At 43.5% G+C, this 24,262-nt stretch overlaps 1 protein-coding gene across 2 annotated transcripts in view; it reads left to right on the forward strand.

Moving 5' to 3' along the window:
• The window catches only part of LAD1 (ladinin 1), a 182,920-nt gene that overhangs the window by 156,355 nt on the left and 2,303 nt on the right, over window positions 1–24,262 (forward strand). Inside the window, exons 9-11 of one of the 2 annotated variants that reach the window (XM_089654100.1) lie at window positions 11,576–11,707; window positions 15,033–15,122; window positions 15,978–16,052. In XM_089654100.1, coding sequence (XP_089510226.1) covers window positions 11,576–11,707; window positions 15,033–15,122; window positions 15,978–16,052 — 297 coding nt within the window. The remainder of the gene's footprint in view (window positions 1–11,575; window positions 11,708–15,032; window positions 15,123–15,977; window positions 16,053–24,262) is intronic. The other variant, XM_089654101.1, reaches the window with a different exon arrangement.

Below are 24,262 nucleotides of genomic sequence, written 5' to 3' on the forward strand. Positions count from 1 at the left end.
CCAACAGAGAGGGGGAGTGAGGGGGAGGTGGTAGCATTATAGGTAACGCTGAAGGAGCGTTGTGACAGGTAGGATGAGAGCCAGGAGAGAGCAGAATCTCTGAGGCCGAGGGAGTGTAGTTTTTTGAGGAGGAGGGGGTGGTCGACTGTGTCGAAGGCCGCAGAGAGGTCAAGGAGTAGGAGCACTGAATAGCGGCCATTAGCTTTGGCGGTTAGCAGGTCGTTGGAGAGTTTGAGTAAGGCAGTTTCGGTGGAGTGTAGGGGACGGAAGCCGGACTGTAGGGGATCGAGGAGGTTGTTGTTGTTGAGGTGAGAGCATAGGCGGGTGTAGACTAGGCGCTCGAGGAGTTTAGATGTAAATGGGAGCAGGGAGATGGGTCTGAGGTTGTTCGGGTCATTGGGGTCCAGGAAGGGCTTTTTAAGTATGGGAGTGATGTGTGCATGTTTCAGAGGGGAGGGGAAAGTGCCGGAGGAGAGGGAGAGATTGAAGATGTGGGTGAGGGAGCGTAGGATGGAGGGGGAAGGAGGTCGTAGGAGTTGTGAGGGGATAGGGTCGAGGGGGCAGGTGGTGAGGCGGGCATCAGAGAGGATCTTGGAGACTTCCTCGATGGTAGTAAGGTCAAAGGTGCGGAGTGTTGGGGGAGCTTCAGTATGAGGAATGTAGGGTGGGGTGGAAGAGGAGGTCAGAGCAGTGGTGGGGCCGTGGGAGAGGGGTGATGAGGGGGTAGCCGAGTGAGGGTGAAGGGGGTTGGAGAGAGTTTGAGCAGCGACGAAGTCCCTGCAGGTTATGTCGAGGAGGAGGGGGGTAGCTGTGTGAGAGGGGAAGGGTTGAGAGGGCGTGTGAGTTGCGGCAATGTCCTTGCGAATTGTGTCAATCTTGTTTTTGAAGTGATTGGCAATCTCAAGGGCAGTGAGTGAGGTGCTGGGTGGAGGTGGAGGTGGAGAGAGTAGAGAGTTGAAGGCGGAGAATAGTCGGCGAGGATTGGAGGAGAGGGCCTTGATGAGGGTCAAGAAGTAGGCCTGTTTGGCAGCATGGAGTGAGGAGGTGTAGGTGTGGAAGGCAGATTTGTAGCGGGTGAAGGCTTGTTGGGATTTGGTTTTGCGCCATAGTCGCTCCAGGGCACGACTGTGTCGTTTGAGGGTTTTGGTGTGATCAGTCTGCCAGGGCTGGAGCGGTCGGGGTCTGATGTTGCGTGTGGTTAAAGGCGCTAGTGAGTCAAGGGCTGTTGACAGCGCGTTGTTGTAGGCAGTCATAGCCAAGTCAGGGCAGGACAGGGGGAGGATGCGGTCGTGGAGTTGATCAGCTGCAGAGTGGAGGGAGGCAGGGTTAAGGTTGCGGAGGTTATGGCTGGTAGTAGTGTGACATTTGGAGGGGTAGGCGTTGGAGGACGAGGAGATAGAGAAGGTAATCAGGTTGTGGTCAGAGAGAGGAAAGGGGGTGTTAGTGAGGTTGTGGGGAGCGCAGCGGTTGGAGAAGACGAGATCAAGGATATTACCGTCGGAGTGGGTGGTGGATTGTATGCACTGTGCAAGTGTAATATGTACATATTAAAAACCACACTCTAATACAGATCCTGGCTTGGTAAGAAGCAAACAAATGGAAAAGAAACTTGGAGGCGGATAGTTTGATCTGGCAAGAGATGATTCATCCAAAAGCGCTTTGAGACCGTTCTTAATACAAAAAAAGTCACTCATCTTTGTGGTGAGTGATTTTAACACAGGGATGTGAGCACGGAAGGCACTTTTTTGTATGGAATCACTGGATTTGGAGCACTTATATAAACTGGTTTCTAATTGAGGAATGTGCATAAATATCTATCTTGATATTAGAAAGACATTGAAGAACACACTGGTTTTTGCACTTAAAGGATAAGTTCACCTATGTTCCCATAGCCGCAGCTACAATCGCCACCCACCCCCCCCCGGCAGATTGTATGGGGAGAGGTTTCCCCGTACTATCTGTCAAATTTGAAAACAGTGTGGCCGTGCAGGGCTCCACCCTCACAGTCGTGTCACTCATTCACTGTGTTCTGTGAATGAGTGCCTACAAGCCCCGGCAGCCTTAGCAGCTGTCGGCTTGTAGTTTTCAATGAACTACCATGGCACTATGGACCGCCATGGTAGTTCATTCAAGCTTCCTGTCAGAATTTCTGCTTGGCTGTACATCTCGTACGGCTAGCAGATATTCTGACAGGTCTGCAAGAGACCTGCATGGCATCAGCAATCTACTGGTTGCTGGTGCAATGCTTTCCAGGCTCCTTTGGACAAAAATAGTAAATGCACATTTTTTTATCTGCAAAAAAATGTGCATTTATTATTTTTGTCCAAAAGGTGAACTTACTCTTTAATGTTCTGCACAGAAGCATTTTTTGCACTTCGATGCACCTATGATAGAGATTTTTTTATATTGATTGATTTTATATTGTTTTGCACTGATTTACGCACAGAAGTATACTGTATATAGTTACACACATTAGTCATATGCATAGTATACACTAAACTGATTGTGCGCTTTATATTGTTCATAGAACACTGACAATTTTTTCATTTTATTGATTTTGAAGATTGCCTTCTGTATTTTATCTTTATTAAATAAGCTTGATCGGGCGCATGCGTGGCTGGCTCCGGGGATGGACGCTCAGTGAAGAGAGCTCCGCCCACCCGCCAGCACGATCGCGGCACACTACGACACCAGGGAGTAATTAACAGCTCAATAGAGCCATTAACCCCTCGCCATCCGTAAGGGCTATGACCCACAGGAGAAAAGCACCGGGCCACCCCACAAAGATGACAAGCTTTTATCCTGCACTCGCACCCTGCAGTCAAGATGGCGCTGGCCCCCTGCTGACAGGCTTGTCTGCCCAGCAACAGCAGCAAGGAGAGGACACAGACCACCAGGCTGCATACCATCCAGACCCCAGGCTGAAGGGACAGCTCTACCCTGGAGACCCTGGTGAGTCCTCTCCCCCCCCTGTCTCCCACAACTAGCAGCCCGGCAAAATCCAGACCCAGGCTGGACACAGGATCACCCCTGACAGCCTTCTATCTTCTCTCCCAACCACTGCACTATCTGCTTCTGCTCCATCTTTGATTGATTCCTATCCTGCTTCTGACCAACCTATCACAGAGATTTCCATGAAGAACATGCTCCTTTCCCTGCGACAGACGCTACATATTGACCTGACTGCCTCATTATCCCAAATTTCTAATATGGTCCAAAACCAAGAGAAACGTATCCGCCATATCGAAAGCAAACTGTGAGAAGTGTGTACCACACATAACGATCTTATAGATGCACACACAGATCATACAACAGACATCGAACAAATCAAGCTCAAACTGGCAGACTTAGAAGATCGCTCCTGGCGGAACAACATTAAATTCCGTGGGATCCCAGAAACCGTCACCACAGACGCCATTGTACCTTTCATACAACAATACATGAAAAATCTCATTCCCACCCTCACTGACGTGGAATTGGCCATAGATCGAGCACATCGAATCGCCAAACCATCATTTTTACCTGCGACGACTCCCAGAGATATACTGGTGCGCATACACTTTTACCACGTAAAGGAGAAAATAATGATTGCAGCCAGAGATCCGACCTCCATTCCTCCAGCCCAAGCAAACATTAAATTGTTTGCAGACCTCTCTAAAGCAAGGCTAACTAATCCTAAGAAGCTCATTAGCATAACCAAAGCACTACAAAATCACAACATCGCATATCAATGGGGCTTTCCTAGGAAACTGAATGTCAAGTACCAAGGCAGATTCTTCACGATCAACTTCCTAGAGGCAGGCATCGAATTACTGAAAATATGGAGCATTATACCAGCAGATTTCCATCAGTCAACATCCAACCAATGGCAACAAATGGAAACAGGAAGATCATAGCCTTCAATCAAGCATATTACCTCCACGTTCAATTCCCTGGACACAACTCTCTAAAACACTAGCTGGCAATCGGCCCCCGATCGATCGAACATAATGATCGCCCAAGTCGGTTTCAAGCATGAGCTCTCGGAAGACTCATGCTTTCTCACGCCCCCACTTTACAAAGTAGCAATTACTGCTACACATGTTACTTGCGTTGTTTGCAAGGCTTTTTTACCCCTGTTATTACCCTGGTTCTTACCCCAAGCTACCAGTCATCTCTCGCTAAAATTGCCCTTCTTAATAACCCCCTTCATACAATTGAACTCTCAATCAACAAAAGCAACAATCACATGCTCACAAAACCGCACACCTGATGATCCATCGTCTCCAATACGAGGACGTCCACTCCTCTTTCTGACATCTGAACCACCAAAACTACGATATTCAAACCATCTACAATCAACAAAATGATTACTATATTTTTGCTAAATGTCCGAGGTCTCAACCCCCCCTTCAAAAGATCCTTGCTCTCGAGAGAAATCCGCACTACTCAACCTGACATCATATTCCTACAAGAGACCCACTTTGCCACTGCAAAAACTCCTAAATTCAACATTCCTCCGTTCTCTACAATATTCATGGCAACGATTCCCAAAAAGAAAAACGGCGTCATTACGAGACTCCCTGAAGTTTCAATTTATTGCGGAAATAGCAGACCCACAAGGTCGCTACCACATACTAATCTGCAAAATCAACGACTCTACATATACATTAGTGAATGTCTATGGCCCTAACACCAATCAAATCCACTTCTTCAACAAACTTAACTCCACCATTAATCGACACAGAAATGGCAGACTACTCATCGGAGGCGATTTTCACATCATCGGCAATCCTCTTCTGGATTCCTCATCCACCAAAAGATCTTCAAAACAAACCTTCAACCAATTTCTCCACTCCAACGATCTCTATGACATCTGGAGATGCCAACATAGTACAGAAAAAGACTATACCTACTATTCCCCACCCCACTCAACCTACTCTAGAATCGACTTCTTCATCACCGATAAATGGACGCTGCAACACATCACCTCCTCCGAGATCGGCACTATCACGTGGTCAGACCATGCTCCGATCACAATCTCTATTGACAGCAAACAACATTCGTCGATACCCCGTTTATGGCGACTGAACTCGTTCCTTCTGAAAAACCAAGACTACAAACAACAGATAATAGATGCACACAAAACATTCTTCGAATTTACCGACACCCTCGATTTATCCATAACCACTCTCTGGTCAACATATAAAGCATACATGAGAGGTATTCTGATACAACTAAATGCTCGCATCAACAAAAAAAGAAACCAACAAATAGATAATCTAACATCAATCAAAATAAATGAAGAAAAAAACAAAAAATCTCCAGACCCAACAACCTCTGCGTCCTTGACAGCAGATAGAATTAAATTAAGATCCCTCCTACTCCATAAAAATTATCTGAATCTCCAAAAAATGAAAGCGAAATTTTACTCACTTGGTAACAAAGCCAGCTCGTTGTTAGCCAAATCAGTAAAACAAAAACGGCTGAAATCCAAAATAGCCTCAATAAACATCCATCTACGAATACCCTGAACACTAATCCCCAAGACATAGCAAACGCCTTTGCAGTATACTACCAAAATCTTTACAACCTCAAAAATGACTTTAACACCACCCAACCAACAACCACATCCATACAACAATTTCTCCAAACGATCAATCTCCCCCGGTTATCCTCAGACCAACTTGACTCCATCTCTTGTCCAATATCGCCCAAAGAAATAGAAACGATCATTAAAACACTTCCAATTAATAAATCACCAGGGAATGACGGATACACTAATGAATACTATCAATTCATGGCCACAGAATTGTCACCATACCTGTCCAAACTCTTTAATCACGTTGCCTCCACAGGCTCATTCCCCAAAGACATGTTGCAATGTATTATAACGACCATCCCAAAGCCTGGCAAAGATCCCCAACTAGTCCAAAACTACAGGCCAATTTCGCTACTCAATACCGATATAAAATTATACGCTAAAATCATATCCCAAAGAATTCTCCCCTACCTACCCACCCTAATGCACCCGGACCAAGTAGGTTTCATCCCAGGTTTCCAAGCACCAGATGCTACCAGAAGAATTATATCCCTCCTACACAATTTAGAAAGGACCAACACCCCCTCCTTGCTCTTATCCTTAGATGCAGAGAAAGCGTTCGACTGGATACACTGGCAATTCTTACACCTCACGCTTCAAAAATTTTGTATCACAGGTTGGTTGCTGAAAGCCATCTTGTCACTGTATTCTCAACCATCTGCTAGAGTTCTGACAGATGGCACACTATCCGATCCTTTCGACATTTCTAACGGTACAAGACAAGGCTGTCCACTCTCCCCGATAATATTTACATTCCTTATTGAACCCCTATCTTCCAAACTCAGAGAGGACAGAACATTCACAGGAATCACACATCTTAACATGGAACACAAAATTAGCCTATTTTCAGATGATATAATATTAATGGTGACTAACCCTAAAAAATCCCTCCATTCGATCCGCTCACATCTACATACTTACTCAACAGTTTCATACTACAGACTTAACGAAACCAAATCTTCCATACTCAACCTTCACATCTCAGCTCAACTCCAAACCCAATTAGCCAAACAATTCTCATTTTCATGGAAAAAAGTAGCATCCCATACCTGGGAATAAAACTTACACCAACAACAGACCACCTTTACACAGCAAATCACAAAATACTGCTTGATTTACCCCAAGAATTAAGCACTTTACGCACCTCAGAACTCTCCAAACTAGGCCGAGTGGCAACACTAAAGATGTATATTTTACCCAAAATCTTATACATTTCCGTACACTTCCCTTACCAATCCCTAATTCATTCTTCTCTAAACTACAATCAATCCTTACAAAGTTCCTATGGAACTCAAAAAAACCAAGATGTACCACCAATCTTCTAATAAGACCTATAATTAAAGGAGGAGCAAGACTCCTGCATCTCAAATCTTACTACACGGCTGCCCTCTTAGACCAACTATATTTTTGGTGGAATCCTTCGAAGGAAAAAATCTGGTCCATAATGGAAACCCTTCCCTTCCAACCACTTAAACCTCAAAATATACTCTTGTCCCCACCGCCCAAAATCATAGAACCCCACCTAAAACATCCCTGCATTATAGCTTCCCTGCAAGCTTGGCGAGACCTTCTGTCCACTAAATTTAAAGATTTTAAACATGTACCTACTGCAACCAACATACTACACCTCTTCATCCCATCTTTGGACCTATCTCAATGGACAAAACAAGGAATAACTAAATTAGCAGATCTCCATTCCAACCAATCTTTGCACTCCTTCCAATCTCTCCAAACCAAATATAATATCCCTACTACTGAAAATTTTACATACCTAAGAATCGCTCATTGTTTACATACAAATAAATTACCCCACAACACCATACTACCAATCACAGCCTACACCTTTTTCATCAGACCCCAATACCGGAGTAAAGGTATTTCGACTTTCTATGCGCACCTCATTAACTCACAGTTCACTTTACAAACAACCTACCTAACCAATTGGGAAAAAATCCTTTCAACCCAAATCACCTTAAAATGCTGGGAAAATACCTTCAACATCACTTATTAAAGCTACCCGATGTAGCTCCCACTGGGAGTCATATCTAAAAATACTCCATCAATGGTACCTGACCCCGATTAAACTCTCGATCTACTATCCAAAACATGCTCTTACATGCTGGAGACATTGTGGCGAACTAGGCTCAACAATCCATATTTTATGGTCATGCAAGTCACTTCGATCCTTCTGGAATACTACATTCCAATTAATATCCAAAATAAACAAATCTCCGATAGTCCCGAACCCCTTATTGGCACTCCTTCACATTGGAATAGAGAAACTCTCCACCTATTCCCGAACAATTATTACCCACATACTCTTTGCAGCAAAAATTAATATTACTAGATTATGAAACACGAATAATACCCCCTCAATCACTTCATTAATTACAGACCTTAACACCCAATGTCAAATGGAAAAACTATCCGCTATTAACACTTCCTCCTACCACAAATTCAATACCCAGTGGACCCGATGGCTAAAACACCCAAAATGTTCTATACAACCCTGATGACATTTCAAGAGATGAAACCACATCCCATACCAAGACTGGTATCTCCTCAATTTCCTAGTTAGATCCTTCCCCCCTCATTCCTATCCTCCCCCACCTCCCCTCCAATACCCCCCCCCATAACCCCCGAAGTTTCACCAACAAAGTTCATCAAATATACATGAATACCTCTGATGATATTGCTAAAACAAGACCAACACCTCATCCATCCAAGGATGGAATTACAACAAAATGATCAATCATATTTTGTCTATTGTAATATTGTATGACTGAACCATTTATCTTTTCCCTGTTTTTCCCGTGTTTACCCTTGAAAAACTCAATAAAAATTATTGAAATATAAATGAGCGTGATCAGGGTTCATTTACATAGGCCTTTAATATCAGTCAAAGAAAATAGGAGCTGGTGTCATCAATTTATTTTTGAGAATACAGGAGCTGCAACTGTTATCCTATCTTATCCCAGATTTTTACTTTTGACTTTATTGGCTGTGTGCTTGTTCCAGGCCAGTACCTCACTAGGTAGTAAAGCCAGAATGAGGATGATGGTCCTGGAAATTGTACCTTCAAAACCAAGTCAGCAATGTAATCTTACCTTTACAGTCAATTGGTGCTTTGCTTTACAAACCAATGCAAATGCATTGCAATTACTGTACTTTAAGCACTGAAAAATGTGAACACAAGTTAAATAAATAGCAAACACATTGTAAATGCATCTGAAACACTGAAAAGCAAAAATTACTCTGTCCATGTAGTGGTTAATGAATTCTGTCAAGTACTATTTGCGTTGAAATGTATCACATAACAAAAATGCTTTTTTCAGAAAAGCATTTCTTTTCATGAAAAACATTCTTAATGGGCCTTTGCCTCTCAAGTTTTAAAATGAATTACATCTCTGCAAATATTTAGGCAACACTGACCACAGTTTGGTAACATTAAAGTTTACGGCTGCTAAATAAATTGTACATTTGAGAAAATGTAAATTTAAATAACTGGAAAGGGCCCAGTCTCGTAAAATTATACTACTTTGTCGCTGCTCAAACTCCCTCCAACCCCCTTCACCCTCACTCAGCTACCCCCTCATCACCCCTCTCCCACGGCCCCACCACTGCTCTGACCTCCTCTTCCACCCCACCCTACATTCCTCATACTGAAGCTCCCCCAACACTCCACACCTTTGACCTTACTACCATCGAGGAAGTCTCCAAGACCCTCTCTGATGCCCGCCTCACCACCTGCCCCCTCGACCCTATCCCCTCACAACTCCTACGACCTTCCTCCTCCTCCATCCTACGCTCCCTCACCCACATCTTCAATCTCTCCCTCTCCTCAGGCACTTTCCCCTCCCCTCTGAAACATGCACACATCACCCCCATACTTAAAAAGCCCTCCTTGGACCCCAATGACCCGAACAACCTCAGACCCATCTCCCTGCTCCCATTTACATCTAAACTCCTCGAGCGCCTAGTCTACACCCGCCTATGCTCTCACCTCAACGACAACAACCTCCTCGATCCCCTACAGTCCGGCTTCCGTCCCCTACACTCCACCGAAACTGCCTTACTCAAACTCTCCAACGACCTGCTAACCGCCAAAGCTAATGGACACTATTCAGTGCTCCTACTCCTTGACCTCTCTGCGGCCTTCGACACAGTCGACCACCCCCTCCTCCTCAAAAAACTACACTCCCTCAGCCTCAGAGATTCTGCTCTCTCCTGGATCTCATCCTACCTGTCACAACGCTCTTTCAGCGTTACCTATAATGCTACCACCTCCCCCTCACTCCCCCTCTCTGTTGGGGTCCCTCAAGGCTCTGTCCTCGGGCCCCTTCTCTTCTCCATCTATTCCTCCTCCCTTGGCCAACTCATACACTCTCACGGCTTCAACTACCACCTCTATGCCGACGACACACAAATCTATCTCTCAACCCCCCACCTCACCCCCTTGGTCTCAGCCCGAATCACACACCTACTGAGCGACATATCAGACTGGATGTCGCTCCACTTCCTTAAATTGAACCTCTCCAAAACCGAGTTTCTTGTCTTCCCCCCAGCCCGGACACCACCCCCCATTGATTTCTCCGTCACATCCAACAACGCTACCATCAAACCCGCCCTGCAGGCCAGAGTACTGGGTGTCATTCTGGACTCCAACCTATCCTTCCAGCCCCAAGTCCAATCTTTAACAAACTCGTGCAGACTCCACCTCCGCAACATCGCCAAAATCCGCACGTTCCTAACCCCAGAAACCACTAAACAGCTCATCCACTCCCTCATCATATCACGACTCGACTACTGCAACTCCCTCCTCACTGGCCTGCCTCGCCGTTGGCTATCCCCTCTTCAGTCCATCCTGAACACGGCTGCCAGACTCATTCACCTTTCCAACCGCTCTGTCTCCGCCACCCCCCTCTGCCAATCCCTCCACTGGCTTCCGATTGCGCAACGGATCAAATTCAAAATCCTAACGCTGACGTACAAAGCTGTCCACCATACTGCCCCGAACTACATCACTGACCTAATATCCAAGTACCGCCCAGCACGCACACTCCGCTCCTCACAGGACCTCCTTCTCTCTAGTTCCCTGGTCTCCTCCTCCCATGCCCGCCTCCAGGACTTCTCCAGGATGTCACCCATCCTCTGGAACTCCCTGCCCCAACCCATCAGATTATCACCTACTCTCCTCTCCTTTAGGCGCACCCTGAAAACCCATCTCTTCAGGGAAGCCTACCCCACCCCCTGCTAACTTGCCTCCCTCCTCCACTCTTCCTACCACTCCATCCCCCACAGCTATCTCTTCCTGTGCCACCACCCCCTCCCTCCTAGATTGTAAGCTCGAAAGAGCAGGGCCCTTGATCCCCTCATGTTTTGCATTGTATTGGTATTGTTCTGTCACATGTTCTGTCTCCCTTTGTAATGTACAGCGCTGAGCGAACTATTGGCGCTTTATAAATACTGTATAATAATAATAATAATAATGTTCTATCAAACTGACCTAAAAGGGAATCAGTCTATCAATGTAGGAAGTATATTCCTTATGGGAATTACATTTTTAGGAACAAAATAGAACTGAATAGATGTATTTTATTTAGTAATTAAATTACTAATTTTACTCATTTAAATTACTTAGAAATCAATTTAGTTAACTATGGAAACGTAGGATTCTTAGCGTTTCATAATGTCAGTAGTAGATGGCTTATACTGACTCTTGGTGATCCTAAGATATTCTGTTTTTCTGGTTTTGCTAGTTTGCATATTAGAAGCTCTGTCAGCTTCAGTAACTGAGACAAATATATCAGTTCACATTTCCAAACGCAACTGAATCATTTAGAACATATATAGATGTTTGCATACATAGAAATCTTTTTTTAAGGTACAGCGCTATGCAGTGGAACACTTATTTACAATTTAATTTACTGAGAAGAACGTCACTTATTTTAATGTTGTATCTTATGTATATATATTTAAATAATGTGTTTTCAGAGATCAGAGAGTGTGAAGATACCACCCTCTCACAGTCGAGGAGCTATTGGTGGATCAGATGGAGTTGCTAATAAGAGAACTATTTTTGAAAAGGATGAAGAAAACTCCGAAAAATCCAACATGTCCCGAAAGGTAAGAATGTGTGCTCTTTTAATAAAGGTACACAGTATTCAGTAAGCCTGTTGCAAACCTGGGCAAATTCAAAGTGATCATTTGATAAAAAAACAACAACTTGGGTGTCCGTTTATGAAACAGAGATGAGGATCCTGAGGATTGCAGCTCATCTCTGATCATTTGCGGTTTATGAAACTGAGATTATCAGCAGAGAACATATTCTCTGTTGAACATCTCAGCATTCTGGGAATCTGTTATTCATGTGCACAAAAACAGCCTGTTTATGAAGTGTCTGTGTCAGCACTTTACTGGTGATCTGTGACAGAATTCTCCCTCCCAGATTTTCCAGCCCAGAGGTGGAAGGTGGAGCATCAGGGAGAGAACAGAGAATCGCTGGAGTTCTGAGGAGGAAGTCCTCTGCTTACAGTTTTTGGACTGTCCTCTGCTTACTTCAGTCTCCAAGACAGTGGGAAAGCCTTTCACAACCCCCCCCCCCAAAAAAAAAACTCTATAGCAGTTTAGAAACACTATATATATATATATATATATATATATATATATATATATATATATATAAATTTAATAATTTTTGTTAATTATTGTGTGTAGTGTACTGAGGAGAGCCACCAACTCAGCAGAGGTCATTTTACCACTGCTTAATAAACTGACGGCTGTGTGTTTTACTGATCTCTTATTACTGTAATCTTGCTATATCTCATGAGATTACAGCAACAGTAGCCGTTTTCCAGAGTTCAAAGCGTTTATAGATCGCCTCTCTCCTCATTAGGAGAAGCAATTTATACCGCTTCATAAACAGGCACATACAGTAGATCTGTCTCCTCGAGAACTCAGCAGTAGTCATTTACTACTGCTTGATAAATGGACACCAAAGATAGAGATTATTTTTGGTGAAAACTACACAATGATACTTAGATGCAAAGATACAGAGATACATAAAATTAATTTAATGTAAATGTTCTATGGAAATAAATTCAATTTCAATGTAAAAGTTGAATTTACCACTGCACCTTTTATCCAGCACACTTTTGTACTGGTCTTTTTTGCAATGAACAGCTTCACTGACAGCTATACTGGTATGAAGCTATACTGGTATGAATGGAGTCAAGCTACACATTTCAAGAAGAGTGAACATTTGCATATAATTGCATCTGCTGTATATCTGTGATTATTGATTGTTTTAAACAGTTGTTTTCTGCTTTGTATAATATCAGCTTTCTCGCATATCTTCAGTTTTAATTGCACAGGTCTGTGATGGGTTTGCCTAAAGTGGTAATAAGGTCTGCTTTTTTACCTAAAATAAAAAAGTTGTTATACAGTACTTGTTTTGTGAAAAGATATTGCACAGGGAGACCCCTTCCCTGTTCTTTTTCTGTCCGCTACAGGCACTTTCTGCTCCTCTTCTTCTCCAAGTACCCCTCTCAGCAAGCCTACTCCTGAGGGGACACCTAGTGCAGGCATGCTCCTGAGCCGGGCTGTTTGTGTCCATAGACACACACAGCATGGCTTGACCACACCTCCCGTCCCTTGTCCACAGGATTTGATTGACAGCAGCAGGAGCCGATGGCTCCTACTGGTCTTGAAGTGTCCTGTAGGAAGAAGGGAGAGCAGGGCTGCAGATGGGTACAGTGCTGGACCACAGCATGGCTTGACCACACCTCCCGTCCCTTGTCCACAGGATTTGATTGACAGCAGCAGGAGCAGATGGCTCCTACTGGTCTTGAAGTGTCCTGTAGGAAGAAGGGAGAGCAGGGCTGCAGATGGGTACAGTGCTGGATCGATGGAAGACTCAATGTGTTTAGGGATGGCAGTGGGTGGAACAGGCAGTGGAAGTATTTTTACCTTAACCCTTTGGCGCCAGCGCCTTCCGACCCTTTAAGGGTTCCAGAAACCAGGAGGCGGGCGGGGTTTTGGGGTCATGTGACCGCTGTCAAGGTGGTCACATGATTGGGAAACGTCCCGATCGAAAGTGGAGACCGAACGTGTGTGCTGCAAGTGCACTCTCAGCACATATGTTTTTTTTTTTATAGAACGCATATGTGCGGCCACTGGGCGTCTAGGCCCAGGAGGCTGCACATTTGTGTTCGGCCAAGAGGTTAATGCAGAAAATGCATTAAAGTAAAAAACCTTTTGACTTTAGAACCACTTTAAAGCGTATTACTGAGTATGAATACCAAATAGTTATATTTATGTGAATATTTTCTGTTGCTTTCGCTTCCAAATGCTGCTCCAATGAAGAAAAATCACTCCCTGAGGCTCCATGCACACTAGTGTTTTTTAAAGCTGCTAGAAGTTATTAGCATTATTTTTCTGCTCCTAGAAGCTAAATAGTGCTATCCTTTGTGTCCATGTACACTACCATTAGTATTTTTTGAGCTTCAGCATGTAGGAGCAGAAAAAAATGTGTTTTTGCAGAGTTTTCTGAAGCGTTTTCCTGCAGATAAAAATTCGAAACGCTAATGAATGCTTCTAAATGTTACTAAAACGCTCCTAACAGCTTTTTTCTACATGTACTGTAAAAACTCTAATAAACTGCTAATGCTCCTAAACAGTTATCACCACTACTAAAACACTATTAAAAATCGCTATTAGCAGTGTTTTTTCCAGCGCAGAAATGGTTTCCTATATATCCCGTAGTGTTCAGTAGTTCTCAGTGATTACTCCTATGTCTAGTAGTGATGTAACGGTTAGTGGGAAGATCAGTTTAGCAAGTGTAGTTGCCTTTGAAATGGAGTACATAAAAACCCTGTTTTCCTAACATATGTCACACTAAATTTCTTTGAACAGAATATTAAAGTGTTACTAAACCCACAACATTAAAATCAGTCTGTATATGCGGTAAATCATGCTTGTTATACTCACTGTGGAACCTAAGGGGTAATCCTCAGCATTAATTAAAAAGGGATGTTTGATCCTGTCTTCTCTGATCCTCCCCTTCTTCCACATTCCCCATTTCATCTGCACATGATCAGTTTGGTGTGTATTGCTAGAGAGTTTTTTTTTCTTGAGAGGGTGCATGTGATCAGCACAGGGCCACACAGAGGGTCAGGGGTTATGGAATCTCATAGGACAGTGAGAGCAAAATGAAAACAACTTCTAAAAGCTTTAGCCAGTGCTCAGCTGGACACTGATCGAAGTCACAAGACTTCTATATACTGCTGATGAGAAAGTATTTATCGGTTTACGTCTATCAAAGTAATTGCAATTCCATGTTCTGTTACTGTGGAAGACCAGTTATAGTGAATGCAGGGTCCTGGGTTTAATAACACTTTAACTTGTTAAACATGGCAGCTCTGCTTAGAACCCAAATTGTTTTGTTTCTCAGGATTTAACACTTTCAGGATCTGTTACATCACGCATCAACCAATGGAGTAACAAGATGCAAGAAAGTTCAAGCACTGTTACAAGCACAAAGGTAAGGGACATATACTGTAGTTTCTATAACATACAGTAACGCTAAAGGAGAATATTACCAACTTTAAAAGTTAAGGTAGGACTTTAGCCAGAAAATTAAGTCCTGCTATATCACTTCAGGCTGGCCCCTTTTGCAGGTAAAATATTAAAAATAAATGCCTATGGTGTTTAAAAGAGAAGTTCAGGTTTCAAAAAAGAGAAAAAAATTATACTCACTTAGGATTTAGTATCGGTCCCCTGTCTTTTCTAAGACCAAGAACTGAGAGATCAAACAGCACTGATCACTCAGTTCTCAGTCTTCAGGATGCAGGAAGCTGGTGACTGTCAGTCACTGGCTCTCTGCTCTGCCCCTTGAGCACTGGGCTGTGCAGGGGGTGGGAGCAGCTGGCTCAGGCTGAGGCTTAGACTGAGCCTGCTGCTGGTCCAGGCATCTGGGTGGTTCCTGATCATCTCTCCAGAGCATGGACCGGCTCTGTGATGCCAGATGACAGTAGGTCACAAATGAACTGCACATCTATGATTCAAAGTCCAAAAAAGCTTTGGCTATACTTTAAAATCCAGTAATACACTGACTCATCCTGCTCTAGGCATGATCAGTTGCTCTGTATTTTTCGGCACTGTGCTGAAAATGTAGAGGCCGATCTGCTGACAAACTGAAGATTTACTGCTGCTCATGGGCTCTAGACTTCAGCAAAATGAAACAGGAACAATGCTGGAGGCAATTTAAAGTGCACACTAATTTTGGTAGCAGCATAATTATTAACACGTAATGTATGTCCCTTGCTAAAGAACAATATTTTTTATCACATTTTTATGGGTAAAGTTCTGCTTTAAGTATTTTTTTATGTTCTTACAGGATTTCAAAACAGGTGATGTAGCAACAAAAAGAATGTTGTGGCAACAGAGATCCCAGCCTTCAAATGACACCAAGGTAAGGGTAAAAGACTTGTCTGAAGTATTGCACTTCTGTCTGAAAATGTGTATTTGCCATATGAAATGTAGGCAATAAACGCTAAAGTGAAGGATTTAGTGTATCATCTACCATAACCTTTTTCCCATGATAATATGTGGAAGCAAAAGTAGGCAAGTTATGTTGAAGAACCAAAAACCCTTTATTGATCCAATGAGAAGTGCCAAAGAGCCTTCTTTTAACAGACAGTATCTAATTGTCTTGTCTCAGTTTCATCCTAAATCCCCAAAGAACAATTTTATTTCTTATTGTAGGCTAGTCGGTAGAGCTTGTTTCCCCTGGATATGGCACAAATGCAGCCTTATAATATAGAGCCATTTATTCCAAATTACATATTACATATAGCTGTTTCAGGCTTGTTGGCCATTGTCAGTGCAGTATATGGAAACAATGGCTTCTTTGATGTAGGACATGGAGGCCAACGAAAGTATAATCAGACAAGTTATTGTGAGTGGGCTTATTGCAGTATATTATGCTGTATCTGTTCTATAAACAGTGGTTCTGCATGTACAGTTGTCCATGGGGCACAGATTATTAATTTGCATGTCTCCACCTACTATCCTAACATGAAGACTTAACCCATTGTTTGGGGATTCATGATGTAGGTGATGAAGGCTCTACTGTGCTTTTCCATGATATGTACAACATAACTGCAAGTTGATTTTCAGCTTATCTAATATATTTCTGAAATTGTCAGAGGCCTGATTTTCCTGCCATGTGCAGTGGTGATATTCTATGTCACAGGTGTGATGTAGGGGCTTGCTAATAAAACCACAATGCATGGTAAGGAAAGCAGACATCAAAAATATGTGTTGGCTGTGCATATTCTGCCAGAGGCTGTAGCTCTTGAACTGACTGATGATTCAATAATGGACAGGTGAGTATTAATGTTAATCATTTGCAAGCATCTTTTTGTTTAACATTTTTATAACATGTAATGTTAAATCGTATATACTTAGGGATATTTAAAATCAATATATAATAATATAACTTCTGTTTAGAGCAGGGGTCCTCAAACTTTTTAAACAGGGGGCCAATTCAAGGACCATCACACTACTGGGGGGACGGACTATAGTTTGATAAAAATGTGAACAAATTCCTATGCACACCTCACATATCTTATTTGTAGTACCAAAAAAACCAGGAAAAAACAATACAATATTTAAAATTCACTGTACACTGCAGCGCACTGGATACCGCAGTGCACTGTACACTAACTCACTGCACTCTGTAACGCACTGTACTCTGATACACTGGACACTGCAATACACTGCACACTGATACACTGGAAACCACAATACACTGACCTGGTGCCTGGTGTGCTCTCCTCCTCTTCTGTTACTCCTCTGGTTGTAGCAGGTGAAATCTGGAGCTTCCAGGCTGCTGCTCGCTGGATCCTCGCAGCCGACTCAGAAAGCAGCCTAGTTATTTGCCGGCTGAGGCTGTTTTTTTTTCCCCAATTTTTTTCTTTTTCGGCTGGCCCGGCGGGCCAGATAAATGTCTTTAGCGGTCTGTATGCGGCCCGCGGGTCATAGTTTGAAGACCCCTGGTTTAGTTTTAAAAAAACAAAACTATGAACAATGCGGACACAGTACAGGAGATGACCAGAGACTGCGGACATACAACGGCGGCGGGAATACTGGCACGGCCGCTCCATAAGACGCACAGACATTTCCCCCCAAGTGTGTCTTATGGAGCAAAATAGTGCCCCATCATTGGTGTCAGTGGGAGGAATAGTCCCCCATCATTGGTGTCAGTGGGAGGAATAGTGCCCCATCATTGGTGTCAGTGGGAAGAATCGTGCCCCATCATTGGTGTCAGTGGGAAGAATCGTGCCCCATCATTAGTGTCAGTGGGAGGAATAGTGCCCCATCATTGATGTCAGTGGGAAGAAACGTGCTCCATCATTGGTGTCAGTGGGAAGAAACGTGCCCCATCATTGGTGTCAGTGGGAGGAATAGTGCCCCATCATTGGTGTCAGTGGGAGGAATAGTGCTCCATCATTAGTGTCAGTGTGGGGGGGGGGGAATAGTGCCTCGTCATTGGTGTCAGTGGGGGAAGGGGATAGTGTCCCATCATTGGTGTCAGTGGGAAGAATAGTGCCCCATCTTTGGTGTCAGTGGGGGGGAATAGTGCCCCATCATTGATGTCAGTGGGAAGAAACGTGCTCCATCATTGGTGTCAGTGGGAAGAAACGTGCCCCATCATTGGTGTCAGTGGGAGGAATAGTGCCCCATCATTGGTGTCAGTGGGAGGAATAGTGCTCCATCATTAGTGTCAGTGTGGGGGGGGGGGAATAGTGCCCCGTCATTGGTGTCAGTGGGGGAAGGGGATAGTGTCCCATCATTGGTGTCAGTGGGAAGAATAGTGCCCCATCTTTGGTGTCAGTGGGGGGGAATAGTGCCCCATCATTGGTGTCAGTGGGGGGGGGATAGTGTCCCAACATGGGTGTCAGTGGGAGGAATAGTACCCCATCATTGGTGTCAGTGGGGGGGAGGAATAGTGCCCCATCGTTGGTGTCAGTGGGGGGGAGGAATAGTGCTCCATCATTGGTGTCAGTGGGGGGAGGAATAGTGCCCCATCATTGGTGTCAGTGGGAAGAATAATGCCCCATCATTAGTATCAGTGACACCAATGATGGGGCACTATTCCTCCCACTGACACCAATGACACTTAACTTGCTGACCCCTGTTCCAGCATGGTGCTGCTGCAGCCAGCATACCTGGTTGCAGCAGCACCATCTGCACGGCACACTTACCTGTCAGCTGTCCTTCTTCACTACGGCCTCTCCCTCACTCGATGTTCGTGGGGCCGCTTGGCTCCGCCTTCTCGCAGGTGATTGGCCGCCTGTGTGCCTTTCCTGAGCTACAGTTCTGGCGCCCAATCACCGGTGAGGAGGCGGAGCCGAGCGGCAGGAGTGAGGGAGTGGCCGGAGTGAATGAAGGAGCAGCGCTTCCTGGACTGGATCGTCATGGGACTGGGACCGGAGCCAGGTAAGGTACAGCAGCCCCCTGCTTCCCTTGTACTTAGTGTCCCTTCCTCGCGGAAAATACCCCCCTGCCGACGGGCCGGATAAATGGCCTCAGCGGGCCGCATGTGGCCCGCGGGCCGTAGTTTGAGGACCCCTGGTTTAGAGTATATGATCTTGCACAATCTCAGCTTCAATTTGTTCACAATGTTTTGCTGCCACCCACTGGAAGAAATGCAACTGTACAAATGAGTGTTTGAACCAAAACATTAATAGTTTTGGCCATATTTTTTTTCTTTTTATTAAAAGTTTACAGTTTATAAACTGATGTATTTGATTTGTATTCATAAGTATGAAATCTTTATTTAAAAAAATATTATTAAAGGGTGCATCCATGGTGTTCTGTCTTTCTCCATAAGAATCCCAACCCTGCCAGCACTCTGTTTTAATATACTAGTAACTTATAGTGGTTTTTGACCAAAGATCAGCACTGCCTGCTTACTTGTAAAAACATTAAAAATCCGGAGAGGTTCTGACTCTGCTAGGTCACACACCATTTAGGTGTGTGTTTTCTGATCTTCTGTTATTTAGGTCTATTCATAATATAGGCTTTTCAAAACCCCTTAGAGTGTAAGTTCAGCTCTCCACCCCCTTTTTTCTGAATCCTCAGGAAGGGTCATAAATTCAGCACATTCAACAGATGTAGAGAAGAGAGGCAGATAAACAGGTACAACTTATGTGGGAGAATTTGTTTAATCTCTGTGTATCACCTGAAGCCAGTCACTTCACTGGGTATATGTAAGGGTTTACAGTCACTTTATTACACCACCTTGGTGAAAAGCTGTAGCTTTAGCCTTTGGCATGTCACCTGCTGCTCCCTAATAGTAAATATGAAATATATGCCAAGTTTAATTTTACTGTACTAAAAATGTACAAATATAAAAACACTATACATTCCCTTTAAGACATTGCCTTCCCAAATAACAGAAAGGAGGAGGGGATGTGCTGACTTATTTAGGCCTATGTGTTTTTCCTAACAGCTACTCTGAGACCTGAAGGGAAACTCTGTTTTTGCTTAAATTCCAACTAGTGGTTATAACTGATACATATAGGGCTCATGTACACGGGAAAAGTTTGGAAAACTCTTCTGAACGATGGAAACTGACTGCTGGGAAACGTAGGTTAAAAAACATTAGTTTAGCCGTGTTTGCATACCGCGTTTATGCACGTTTATGTGCGTTTGCATTTAGAAGCGTTTTTAAAAAATAACCTCAGGAGACCTTCCCTATTGCCCAGAATGCACTGAAAAGTAGTTACAAATTAACTATTTCAGATATTTTGAGAGGAATAGAGAGAGCAGAAGCAGAGAGAGCAGTATGTGTTGAGATTACCTATCTTTTTTACAGACAGAAAAAAAACCACTAGATGCCCCTAAGAGGAGCATTCAAAATGTTTAGTGTGCATAAGGCCTTACTAGCAAAAGTAAGCCCATTCCAGGGCACGTTTGGGATGGTAAGAGCATGGAGGGCATCAATGGGGGTGGGGTGCATTGTCTAAGAGGGGTTGTTTCATCAGGTAGCTGAGTGGATGAGGTGGTATTAGGGGATGCAAGGCACTTGGGTTGGGATTAGGGTCTAGCTTGTGTTGTTTTGACCAGGGACAGGGGAAAGAGAGCAGGCATTTGAAACAGTACTGGAGTTGAGGGATGACTGATCAGACAGTAATAATAATTTTGTTACAGTTAAATTGTCATGTAGAGTGGAGGAGGAAGGATGGGGGAGGAGAGGAAAAATAGCTACTGGAGGCAGAATCTCCGTGGCAAAACAAAACTGATTAGGCATCATATTATTAAGAATTAGTGTTTTTTTTTTAGTTTTTCTTTTATATGTTAAGGAAAACAAAACCATCAATAAGTGATTCCAAATGTGTCCTTAGATTTGCACTCATATGCATGTCAATTGGATTAAGATGGCCATACACATAAAAAACAAGTTGGAGATTGGATGGTGATGATTCAGTAGATATAATACTTCTCTTTTCCTTTTCTCTGGCATAAAATGAAATTTCTATATCTTTCTGCATTTACTGCAATCCATGGTCAAGTGTTCACATCTCATGTGACAGTGAAATACAATGGAGAGTCTTAAATATAGCAGCTTTGTGCAGAAAGAAGTCTCCTGAGAGTGTTTGTGCTAAAGTCTTTATTGAAATCACAATCTGGACTGAGTTAATTGAAACAGCATGAATGCAGTATTTTTGGCCTATAGACATATTTTATTGTACACATGCCTTTTCAGTACACAGGATATTTATAGCATGGCTGAGCTCCAGAGTACTTGTATGAAGACATGCAGGTTAAAGTGTTACTAAACCCAGGACCCTACATTCATTATATCTGGTCTGCCACGCACACAGAACATAGAAATGCAATTATTTTAGTAAATTTAAACTGCTAAATACCTTTTCTCATCAGCAGTTAGAGCAGTCTTGTGATGTCTATCAGTGTCCAGCATACCACTGGTTAAAGCTGTAGGAGGAGTTTTCATTCTCCTTTCACTGTCCTATGAGGCTGCATGACAATTGACCCTATATCTGAACAGTGCTGATTGGCCCTGTGTTGATCACATGCACTCTCCCAGCAAAAAAGAAAAACTCTTTAGCAATAAACACCAAACTGAGCATTTGCAGCTTGCGTACAAAAGTGAGTATAACAAGCATGCTTTACTGCATGTACAGATTGATTCTACTGTTGTGGGTTTAGTAACATTTTAACCACTTCCTGACTGCCCTATAGCAGATATACTTCTACAGGGTGGCAGGGGTGAGCAAAATCATATACTGTATATATACGTGATTTTGCATTTCCAGGTGGGGGGGGGGGCGTGCGCCCTATCCATGCCGCTGTTCGCAGGCGCGGCTGTCAATCACCGAGTCTCGGCTGGTGATTTTTCGTTGGTGCCCAGTGATTACAAAGTATCTCCGACTGGGGGGGGGGGAGGACTGCTTTGTTTACTAACAGCTCCTGCTTACAGTGAAGCCCACACACACCACCCCCTATGTAAAACACTCCCTACACACAATTAACCCTTTGATCGCCCCTTGAGGTAACCTCTTCTTGCCCAGTGCCATTAGTACAGTGTCAGTGCTTTTTTTTTAGCACTGATCACTGTATTGGTGTCACGGGTGATGTTAGTGACACCAATCTGTTCCCCCCAGTGTCAGAATGCCCGCCGCAGTCCTGCAGTTCTGCTACAAGTCTCTAATCGCCTCCATTACTACTAAAAAAATTCCAGTATCTATACTGCCATTTGTAAACACTATAACTTTCACGTAAACCAATTAATTTTCACGTATTGGGATTTTTTTTAGCAAAGGCATATAGCAGAATACATTTTGGTGTAAATTTATAACGAAATTAGATTTAAAAAAATTTTTTTACTGGACAATAGCCAAAAATTAAAAATATTGGTTTTTTTCTCAAAATTGTCGGTCTTTTTTTTATTGCGCAAAAAATAAAAAAAGCACAAGCGATCAAATACCACCAAAAGAAAGCCCAATTCGTGGGAAAAAAAGGACGGCAATTTTATTTAAGTGCAATGTTGCATGACCGCGCAATTGTCAGTTAAAATAATGCAACACCATAACGCAAAAAATGGCCTGGTCAGGTAGGGGGGTAAATCCACTGGAGGGCAAGTGGTTAAACATAACAATCTTGCTGTGCCTTTTAAAATGAAGAAACAAAAACAAACAAGAGTTTGTGACCTGACATTAACATTTGAAAGACAAGCTTTCAGGGTTCCCTTTTTCTAAGGTCCAAGCAGTGCTAGAAAATAAAAGTTAAGAAAACAAAGTTTTATCAAAATATTAGGTAGGACAATCTCTGAGAAAAAAAATAAACAGAAATACTGCCTTCACCCCCAACACACTAAATGAGCCATCATACACAGACAGATCTCTAACTATCACTGCATATGCTGTCAGAAGACAGAAATAAACATCAGGATACTAGCAAAATCCTTTCAAGTTTACAATGACAAACCATCAGTACAAGCATAGACCCTGTCTTAAAGTGTTACTAAACCCAGGACCCTGCATTCACTATATCTGGTCTCCCACAGTACACAGAACATGGAAATGCAATTATTTTAGTAAATATAAACTGCTAAATACCTTTTCTCATCAGCAGTTAAAGCAGTCTTGTGACTTCTATCGTTGTCCAGTCGAGAACATGTAGGAGGAGTTTTCATTTTGCTCTAGAACAGGCCTTGAAATTTCCACTCGCCTGCTCGCCAATGGCGACTGGAAATTATGGTGGGGGCGAATGTGTCCCCCAGGGCCGTCTTGCTGAGCAGGCTCAGAGCTCAGGCAGGATCTGTCATTGGCACTGGGAGCCCTCAGACTGCTCAATAGCTGAGCACAGTGAAAGCTATTGAGCAGGAGCGTGAAGGAGCGTGCGCTGTGCTCTCTGCCTGCCCCTAGAGTGCAGTGCCCGGCTCTGTGAGTGAACAACGAAGTACTGCAACTTTTTATAGGGGGAGTGTGTATGTGTGTACGTGTACGTGTGTGTGTGTGTGTATACATGTGTGTTTGTGTGTGTCTCTGTATGCATGTACATGTGTCTGTGTGTATGTACATGTGTGTATCTGTACATGTGTCTGCATGTATGTACATGTATGTGTGTGTGTACATGTGTCTGTGTGTGTGTACATGTACATGTGTGTGTGTGTGTGTGTGTGTGTGTTTGTGTGTATGTACGTACGTGTCTGTGTGTACATGTGTCTGTGTATGTATGTACATGTGTCTGTGTATATGTAAATGTATCTGTGTGTATGCGTGTCTGTACGTGCCTGGGTGTGTATACATGTGTCTGTATGTGTGTGTACATGTGTCTCTGTGCGTGTGTGTACATGTTTCTGTGTGTGTGTGTGTGTGTATGTACATGTCTGTGTGTGTGTACAGGTGTCTCTGTTTGTGTGTGCTTGTTGATGGCGAATAACTCTTAAGGCCTGGCTAGCAGCTCAGGACTTGAAATTTTAAGCCCTGCTCTTGAAGGACTCCTGACCTCGGCCTGGACAGTGCTGATTGACCCTGTGCTGATCACATGCACTCTCCCAAGAAAAAAAAACTCTAGCAATACACACCAAACCAAGCACACGCAGACTGTCCCCACACGGTATATCTTATCAGGAGATAACAGGGGGAC

Source organism: Staurois parvus, unplaced genomic scaffold (assembly GCF_062004578.1).
Source record: "Staurois parvus isolate SC_StPar_1 unplaced genomic scaffold, SC_StPar_1.0 ptg000744l, whole genome shotgun sequence".
Lineage (NCBI taxonomy): Eukaryota > Metazoa > Chordata > Amphibia > Anura > Ranidae > Staurois > Staurois parvus.